The 10193-nt window shown below is 47.8% G+C and overlaps 1 protein-coding gene across 1 annotated transcript in view; it reads right to left on the reverse strand.

Annotated features, from left to right (window-relative positions):
- Nucleotides 1–9543, reverse strand: part of DNAH9 (dynein axonemal heavy chain 9) — a 121174-nt gene extending 111631 nt beyond the window's left edge. Inside the window, exons 1-8 of the mRNA XM_018573472.1 lie at nucleotides 9516–9543; nucleotides 9209–9335; nucleotides 7886–8026; nucleotides 7499–7624; nucleotides 5829–6068; nucleotides 4218–4378; nucleotides 1541–1697; nucleotides 1340–1444 (exon numbers count right to left, since the gene is read on the reverse strand). Coding sequence (XP_018428974.1) covers nucleotides 1340–1444; nucleotides 1541–1697; nucleotides 4218–4378; nucleotides 5829–6068; nucleotides 7499–7624; nucleotides 7886–8023 — 927 coding nt within the window. The 5' untranslated portion in view covers nucleotides 8024–8026; nucleotides 9209–9335; nucleotides 9516–9543. The remainder of the gene's footprint in view (nucleotides 1–1339; nucleotides 1445–1540; nucleotides 1698–4217; nucleotides 4379–5828; nucleotides 6069–7498; nucleotides 7625–7885; nucleotides 8027–9208; nucleotides 9336–9515) is intronic.
- Nucleotides 9544–10193: the final 650 nt, after the last annotated feature.

Raw genomic sequence — 10193 nt, forward strand, 5'->3', positions numbered from 1 at the left:
GGGGGGGGGGGGGGGGGGTGGATTTGGCGAGTAGAGGGGCGCATTGAGGAACCTGCCCTTGGGGCAGCAGAGGGAGTAAATATGCCCCTGGGTGCTAGAAGTTTGGGGTTGGGTTGGTGTTAGGGAATAGCCCTTTCTGAACAGCGGGAACATTGTGCTTACTTTAAGTTCGGGAGGGGGGGTTTTAGGGACAAGGATGCCGGACTGTCATCCTGTCCGTCATGCCAGCCAGCTCACTGACGTCACCGGTTGCCAGGAGCTCAGCAAGCCAGAGCATCCCGCTTAACTCCTGGCAACTGGTGAGCAGGGTCGGAAGCCACATAGAGTGTCACAGGTTGCTATGAGCCCTTAGCAACATGGCACACTGCGGCCGACCCCCAATGAGAAGCCGCCTGAGGCAACCAACTGAGGATTTAGTCCTCTTTTTCCTTCCTGGGGGTCCTTGGTTTATTCAGAAAATAGCTTCCTTGCATGTTTATTAGGGAGACAGCAACCCAAAAGTTAAAGCGTATCTAAACCCAAAAACAAAAGATTTAATATGCTGGAGCTTACTAGCCCTCATATGTGCGGCTGCATTCGTTTTCCATGATTTTTACACATGGTGATCCCGCCAGTAACACACTGCCTGTTCTAAGGTGACAAAGCCGATTCACCCTACTGTATCTATGGATGGAGCCATGGTTGTCTGTACACACCAGGGCTAGACTCTGGAAGGAGTCAACTCATTTCAGGTTTTGGGGTCCCAGGACTCCTGCACAATACTTTACTGTGAGGCCACCCCTTTTGAAATATTATCTGCTGGTATTAAAAAAACGCTGCTTGCCGCTAAAGTTCACATTTACAATTCATGTTCAGATTCCCGAATTACACGGCTACTTCTTCAGGTAAACGCGAGTTAAAAATCCAGTTGAGTAGCAGCCGGAATGACAGGAGAGCGAGCGATATAAACAGTGACCTTTCCAACACCTTCAACATCTCTTTGAGGACCCTGCGGGCTGTTCATAAAAAGGTCTCAGATTTGTAAAATTTGCCATTTAGAGGGCTGAGGATTTCCCACAATGCCTCTGACCTCGAGCCCCTTCCCATCAGTCTTCATGACAATGCTGAAGTCTGTTTTCCTCAACAAGGTGTCAGAGAATTGCAGAGCAATCAATGTGCCGCTAATCAGGCGTTTGTCATTAAGACATTATTCTCATTCTGCTAAGTGATTCACATCTACCCATGCGGTTGAACCCTTCGGATTTTGGAGACCACTGATTGATTTTTTCTTATATAACTTTAAAACTAATGTGAACTATATGGGACCTTTATTATTGGATATACGAGGCGCGTTACTCACCTGCACAGCCACCACAGACAAGACTTCCACAGAGATCCGATTAAACTCATCAAAGCAGCCCCAGGCTCCGGTCTGCGACAGGCCCTTGTAGATGCTTCCGCAAGACTGGAAGATACAATGGAAGACAAAAAGGTATTGTATGATGAAAAGAACCTACGTAGACGATGACTCCCCACCATTACAGTCAGTCAGACACATTACCTTGTAGTCCATTTGTTCAGAGCAGTTGAAGACGTACACCATAATTCCAAGGGCTCGGCCCAAGTCCTTGGTGGTTTCAGTCTTTCCGGTGCCGGCTGGTCCAGCAGGGGCTCCACTCATGGTGAGGTGGAGGGACTGGGTCAGGGTGATGTAACACCTGGGGGCAAAAAGTTGTACGTTTCAAACACTAATGGATTTCCATAGCAGAGTCACAATGGTGTTCTCTGACGTGGAGCTCTAGCCCATCTTCTGACATCCATTGGGGCAATGGGGCTCCTGAACTGTGACAGCTGTGCTCAAAGGACAAGCTGGCAAATGACCAGTCAGAAGTATTGCTGGTGGTTTCCCTGCAGCTGATATTTTCCCCATTTTCCCCATTACTCTCCCATTCCCCATTACTACTGTGTTTCTGTGTGGGGGTTGCCATCTTGGAAGAAGAAGGGCTTTGCTTCCTCATGACAGAGCCTCCAGCAGAGAAAACATTGAGCAACACCAAATCTCACTCCAAATATACAGCTATGAGGCTGTAGACATAGGAATGCCTAGGGACCCTCAGATGCCAGGAAGTGCACGGCTATATTCCAAGAGGAATTCCAGAGAAAATGTATATCTTTCAGTGCACAAGTAACATTTATGCATCTTCTTTATAAGAAAAAAAATATTTATCTTCAGCATCTTCATATACCATAGCCCAATCTTTAGATACGCACTGATGTAATAACTCAATCTTCAGGTACACATTGATGTCATCGCCTATTCTTCAGATACGTATTGACGTCATAGCTTAATCTCCAGCTACGCACTGATGCCATAGCCTACTCTTCAGATACGCAATGACGTCATAGCCTCCTCTTCAGATACGCACTGACGTCATAGCCTATTCTTCAGATACGTGTTAACGTCACAGCCTACTATTCATATACACACTGACGTCATATCCTCCTCTTCAGATATGCAATGACGTCATAGCCTACTCTTCAGATACGTATTAACGTCAAAGCTCAATCTTCAGCTATGCACTAACGTCACAGCCTACTATTCATATACACACTGACGTCATATCCTCCTCTTCAGATATGCAATGACGTCATAGCCTACTCTTCAGATACGTATTAACGTCAAAGCTCAATCTTCAGCTATGCACTAACGTCACAGCCTACTATTCATATACACACTGACGTCATAGCCTACTCTTCAGATATGCAATGACATCATAGCCTACTCTTCAGATATGCAATGACGTCATAGCCTACTATTCATATACACACTGATGTCATAGCCTACTATTCATATACACACTGACGTCATAGCCTACTCTTCAGATATGCAATGACATCATAGCCTACTCTTCAGATATGCAATGACGTCATAGCCTATTCTTCAGATACGTGTTAACGTCACAGCCTACTATTCATATACACACTGACGTCATATCCTCCTCTTCAGATATGCAATGACGTCATAGCCTACTCTTCAGATACGTATTAACGTCAAAGCTCAATCTTCAGCTATGCACTAACGTCACAGCCTACTATTCATATACACACTGACGTCATAGCCTACTCTTCAGATATGCAATGACATCATAGCCTACTCTTCAGATATGCAATGACGTCATAGCCTACTATTCATATACACACTGATGTCATAGCCTACTATTCATATACACACTGACGTCATAGCCTACTCTTCAGATACGCAATGACATCATAGCCTACTCTTCAGATATGCAATGACGTCATAGCCCAATCTTCAGCTATGCACTGATGTCATAGCCTTTTCTTCAGATACGCACTGACGTCATAGCCTACTCTTCAGATATGCAATGACATCATAGCCTACTCTTCAGCTGTGCACTGATGTCATAGCCTTTTCTTCAGATACGCACTGATGTCATATCTCAATCTTCAGATACACATTGATCTCATGACCTCCTCTTCAGATATGTATTGATATCTTAGCTTAATCTTCAGATATACATTGACGTCATAGACCAATATTCAGATATGCAGTGACATCGTAGCCCAATCTTTAGGGCCTACCAACACAGATGTAGAATAAATGCTAAAACCCTATAAACACACGGAAGACACACCTGAGGGAGCTATTTAATAAAAACCATGAAGAGCAATGTATGGCAGCAAGGCCTAAAACCATTTTACCACCAACCTACCAAGACCTATTTCCACCCACCATGCCCATGGAAATGTGGAAACATGATGGCCCTTTAGGCTACATTTACACCTCAATTTGGTGCTAAAATGCATCCATAAAAATACACCCTCCATGGGGATGAAGGGTAAAATGTTTCTCAAGTGCTCTGCACAGTATTTGGTTCTCTTGTGGAAACCTCCCCCCGCCGTTTCACACCCCAAATAAAGGCGAGCAATAAAAATGGAGTGAACAAAACTGGAACGTTTAATTGTTGCTACTACACAACATGTAAAACGCCGTGCAAAACAAACACATTTACAACCTTTATATGGAACAAGTCCATCCTGCCAAACAACAGTCTTTGCCTGACGGGGGATATTTAAATGTGATTTTTTTTTTTATTATTGCATAAACTCTGCAGAGCAGCTGTTGGCGTTTTGGCCACTGGACCGTCATTCACGCACAGCTCAGCTGTCTATAAAAGGGACGCCGTGTTTGGCGGCGATGGCGCCGTGTCACCTACCTATCTGTTAGAGGCGTGATAACCAGCCGAGGAGTGTTGCCAAGATATTCGTAGGAGTAGCGGAACTGAGCGTCGCAGATGTTGGCGAAGCAATGCTTCTTGTCGTCGTCCCAGCGGTGTCGCAGCTGAGACAGCCACACAAAGGCTTGGACATTGTCCACCTGTGAAATGAGGACACACGTCAGGAAAAATCGAGCGGCTCGCGCCGTAAGGTCACACCTTTGCAGGACCTTGCGGTTACCCTTTCTGATAAGTGGGAACTCTTTCCTGATACAATTTTTGCAAAACCTTCCGCACTACTTATGCAGATACTTTATTTTAACATTTACCAATTCCTTCATTTGCCTGAAAAATAGGATTTTGTTCTTTTCTCTGATTCGTCCATTGAGGGACACAGCTCTGCAGAATTCCGAGACGCAGGCAGCAACATAACCCTAAGTCTCAGAATCCTTCAGAGCTGCATCCTTCAATGGACAATAGAGGAAAAAGTATTTTGTTCTTACCGTAAAATCCTTTTCTCTGAGTCCATTGAGGGACACAGCTCTGAAGGATTCTGAGACGTAGGGTTATGTTGCTGCCTGCGTCTCGGAATTCTGCAGAGCTGCGCCCCTCAATGGACGATAGAGGAAAAATGATTTTGTTCTTACTGTAAAATCCTTTTCTCTGAGTCCATTGAGGGACACAGCTCTGAAGGATTCTGAGACGTAGGCAGCAGCATAAACCTTACGTCTCAGAATTCCTCAGAGCTGCGTCCCTCAATGGACAATAGAGGAAGCTACAATTTAGCCATACGGTTTGCATCAGAAATGGCAATTCAAAGCTCAACTCCAGGCAAACAGATTCAGTACAGGTAAGGGAGCTTTTTTACCTGCTTGCTGTGCCTATGTCAAACACATAGGCACAGCAAGATAAGCTACTCCCCTCCTCCCTTCTCTTTTCTCCAAGCTGGATGGATGGATGTTGGAGTCTGCTCTGTCCCTTGTGAGGGATGCGCCGATACCGGTATTTTTTGTTTTTGGGTACTCGCTGATACTGAATACCGTTGCTGGAAGTCCCATTAAGGAAGCCAGGCGGCGTGTAATGACTCGCCACCCGGCTTTGCGATTAGCAGGTAAGCCGTCCACATGCTTCTCATCACTAGGTGACAATAAAGCATGGGGTCGGCTATCTAGATTGGCCGGGAAGCTGGCTCCATGCTCTCTTGTCATGAGGAGACGAGGGAGCATGAAGCTGGCTTAGCGGCCAATCAGGAGGCCGGGCGCTGTGTAATGACGCGGTGCCCCGGCTTCCTCATACCAAAAGTATCGTGCTAGGCATCCAAGCATTTGGGCGAGTACGAGTACTCACCCAAATACTCGGCATCGGCACCGATACTAATACTAATATCCCTATCCCTTGCGATCTTGTACTACACAGGAAGTTCAGAGAAGCTGAGCTGAGAGAGTTGGAGCTGTTCAGAAACATGATGACTGTAAGTGCTTGGGGATAAATGTAAAGAAATGTGTTGCTGGCCATGTGTATATGTGTGATCTGGATTCATTATTGAAAAAATACGACTTCAATGAAAACATTAGAAGTAGAATAGTTATGAAATCATCCAATGGGGTTCACCTTCTGCTGGATCATCTTGGAGACGACATCTCGGGCGTGCACATCGATGGTACAGATGGTCATGATCTTCTGCCGGTCTCCCTTGGAGAGCTGCCCAATCAGCATGGTGATGAGTGTGTTCAGCTGGCCGACCTGCTTCTTGAAGTACTCCTTCATGGCGTTCTCATAGCCTTCTTCTAGCCGGGTGAAGGAGATGCCGACCTCGGTGGTCCACCAGATCTGAGTGCAGGTGAGGGCGACCTGGAGGAGGGACGGGGCAAGGGAGTCCACAGGTCAGACTATGGTTCAATTTGTACCTGAATAGCTTCCAGTCCTATAACTGTTGTGGGGCCTGAAGTACAGCAGGATGAGTCTTGTACACGGGGGTCACTGTGCTTATTTTATGCAATGCAGAGAGATCATGGTTAGTGGGAGGGGCAGGTAACACCCACATATGGTACTGAGCCTTCATGACTGAAAGAACTAAAATCCAATGAATAAAAGGGGGCGTCTAGGGACAGTCAGGCTGGGGAGGAATGGGCCAGATCAGGGGGTGCCCATTAGGTCAATCACAATCTACCCGTCATTCACAAAGCTAATGCTGGTAGAGCTCGCTGACCCGACCTCCCTCCTGCAGTGCTAGTGCGGCTGAATGTGTCGGACGCTGCAGATGGGAGGGGTGTCCTGCTCCTCCCCGCCTGCAGCGTCCGACACATTCGGCCCGCCCCTCCTCGGCTTCAGCATCCACCACATTGGCCTGACCCTCCCCACCTGCAGCATCTACCACATTGGCCCGCCCCAAACTACCTGCAGCATCGCACACATTCAGCCGCACTAGCACTGCAGGAGGACAGGACAGCACACGTGATGAGCAGGGAAGCAGATAAGAAGCTGCTGAAGATTTGCGTTGCCTCTGAAAGGAGAGACAGCCAAAGGAGAGAGAAAGGAGAGATAGCCAGGAGAGAACGAGCAGAGACAGCCAGGGGAAAGATTGAGGAGAGAGAGTGGACAGACAGCCAGGAGAGAGAGCAGAGAGACAGCCAGGAGAGAGAGCAGGGAGACAGCCAGGAGAGAGAGAGCAGAGAGACAGCCAGGGGAAAGAGAGCCAGGAGAGAGAGAGGACAGCCAGGGGAGAGAGAGGAGAGAGAACCATGAGAGAGAGGAGAGACAGCCAGGGGAGAGAGAGTGAGGAGAGAGAGTGAGGAGAGACAGCCAGGAGAGAAAGAGGAGAGACAGCCAGGAGAGAAAGAGGAGAGATAGTGAGGAGAGAAAGAGGAGAGACAGCCAGGAGAGAAAGCCAGGAGAGATAGTGAGGAGAGAAAGCCAAGAGAGAGCTAGCGGAAAGGCACCCAGGGAAAAGAGGAGAGACAACCAGGGGAGAAAGAGGAGAGACAGCCAGGGGAGATAGCGAGGAGAGACAGCCAGGGGAGAAAGCGAGAAGAGACAGCCAGGGGAGAGAGAGCAAGGGAGGTGTTGTTTTTGTTGGCAGATCTCATTGAGCTCGTCATTTGAAAAGTAGATCTTAACATAAAACATTGTGACCTCCCCCGGGATAGATGATTAGGGAACATACGACGATGTGATCCTTCGAGGATGTAGCTGAACTATGTGTGACGACCGTCATGCTGCAGAACATTGAAAGGTTATAACCAGGCGCATCCCCATTAGTGCCGCCTCGCTGGCGCCCTCACCTGGGCGGGGTAGTCAAACAACCACTGTTCTCTCGGCTTCTCTTCATACGCCGTGACGGCCTCCGTCATCTCGTGCCGTACGGTGTCTCTCATACTGTCCAGGACGCGGTTCAGCCAGATTTCCACCTGAGGAAGGACATTCAATGTTAAAAAGTAGCATCGTACAGGTTTTGGCTGAGCTGAACCAATATTAAATATAAAAATTAAGGCTGACCTCCAGGCAGATACAATTTCAACCCAAGTTCATTAAAAAGAAAATGGCGGCCTCCAATATTTCTCCATTGGAAGGATTCCTCTAAGTCAAGAATCACTTGAAATAAGAACTTCCACGCTGAATTCCCCTCCAGAGAACCACGGCCCACCCCTGTCCCTGCTCCATGCACCAACCTGGCCGCTGCAGTCACAGGGCCCGTTGAACGTGACGTATTCGTCCTCCTTGCTGTACATGCCCAGCGCGCTCTTCGATTCGCCGTCCTTGAACTGCATCTTGGCCATGTTGTCGAACAATTTGGAGAGATGACGCATGACCTGTGAGGAAGCAGATCCGTTATGGGAAGAGGAATGCAGAGGGTGTGTGTGCTGCAGGTGTCTGAGCAAGTGGAGGCCTATGGGCGAAGTCTCAGAGTACCGGAAGAATTCAGGCCTCGGAAAGTACATTTAGTTCACAGGCGTTTCTGGTGTACCTGCTGCCGGCAACAGGCAATGGGAGGGCCTTGGGTCCGTTATAATCATCGGGTGGACTTTCTGTGTTGTAATGAGGAAAGGAGCAGTGTCGGCATCCCTTTAGTAGTAATCAACCATCAAACTCACCTATTGGCGTCACGCTTCCCTTTAACTCTGTGTGTCCATCAGATCCATGGATCTAAACCAGGGGTAGGCAAACTCCGGCCCTCCGGGTGTGGTGCAACTACAAATCCCATAAGACACTGCAAGACTCTAACAGCCGCATGCCTTCTAAGGCGAGATGCATGAAGGGATCTGTAGTTCCACCACATCTGGCGAGCCGGCGTTGGCCTACCCCTGGTCTCAACCCCGTATAAGCTTCCTGTTGGCCATTGTCAGAGCTTACACAGAGATGGAAACCCAACCACTGAAATCTCATAGAACCTTTTTTCATGTTAATGTTATTCCACCAGCTCTAGCTTCATTTACATAATCCCTGGTGATCCTGCCATGAAGGTCCTTGTTCGGGCACTTCCTGTTATGTCATGTCTACCAACTGTGCTCCTGCGTTGTCACCCTATCACATGAGCTTCCAATGGAGACTACAAGTGGCTGTTTCAGCTCACATTGTCACCATCAGGAAAACCACCGTGAGAAATGCCACGCAGCCATCGCTGGTGTGCACGCAGACAGTCGCCTAGAGTTCTACCAAGCGTTATGTAGCACAAGGGCCTGCCCTACAAATTGGTTGGATTGATTAGGTAGGTCCTCATATTACATCTAAAGAGGATTGTACGGTCAGATTGAAGGTGTATGGTGACCCTTAGGCCTCAGCGCTGCACCCTGGGAGGAGGGGAGAAGGTGACACGCTTACCCATACCCTGAAGTATGGGGCAATTCCTAGAACTCTTCCAGAGAACCGTGGCAGATGTAGAGCATGGCCAATGAAGGTATCAGTAGGTTTCGGGGGGTAGACTTCAAGAGAACCTGTCGCTATTCAATGAACGGGCAAAATGACAGATTGTCTTTAAAAACACAGGTACTCACAATTTGAGGGTTGGTGCCATTGGAAAGGATGTCCAAAAGGTCAGCTGATGATATGAAGTAGAACCTCGGGAAAGCCAGACGTTTGGTATCCAGATATTCGGCCAAGGCCTTCTCACACAAGGACAACCTGGGGGTCAACGACAAAACCAACATAAGAATCAGAAACATCTTATTTTCGGAACACACGCACCCTCAACGCCAGGCTTGGTGTTCACACCGTTCAACGATGGGGCCCCAGAAGCCGCTCCTACCCCTACCTGGCCTGGATGTCCTCCAGCTTCTCATACAACCATTTTGGATCCCCTACCTGGCATGGATGTCCTCCAGCTTCTCATACAACCATTTTGGATCCCCTACCTGGCCTGGATGTCCTCCAGCTTCTCATATAGCCCCGGCTTGTTGGTTGCTTCCACCACATTTGGCGTCTTATTGGCATCGTCAGCCAACTCTTTGAAATCCATATCGATGCCTTCAAACCTCTTTGAATCCTGGAAGACATTTAAAGTATTTACATCTTGGAATGTGAACACAATTTAAAAATTGTTCTCCATCTTCCTAAGCCTGCAGCTTTCCTAATAATAATCCCCATGGATCCTGCCACCAAGGTCCTTATTAGGACAATTCCTGTTATGGGGTGACAACACTGTGTCCTGATCTCTCATTTGTGCTCCTGTGTTGTCACCCTGTCACAGGCATCCCTGATAAGGGACTACAGGTGGCTGTGCTGACACACATTGCGCAGGCATGGTCCCCTGTTGTCACTATCAGGAAACCAGGCCAGAGCAAGAATATGCAACCAACACTGCAGCCAGTGCATGTCGACATGAAGGGGCTGAAAGATTCTGCAGGAGATCAGCAGGACTGAGATGAGAAAATGGATTAAAAAAAAAAAAAAGAAAAAAGCAGTATTTCGCGTTGGGTTTTTTTTAAAAGGGAAGTGTTTATAATACAAAGAGCAGGGTGGGAACTTATTAAAAACCAAAAT

The sequence above is a fragment of the Nanorana parkeri genome, unplaced genomic scaffold, assembly GCF_000935625.1.
Source record: "Nanorana parkeri isolate BGI_ZX_2015 unplaced genomic scaffold, ASM93562v1 scaffold47, whole genome shotgun sequence".
Classification (NCBI taxonomy): Eukaryota; Metazoa; Chordata; class Amphibia; order Anura; family Dicroglossidae; genus Nanorana; species Nanorana parkeri.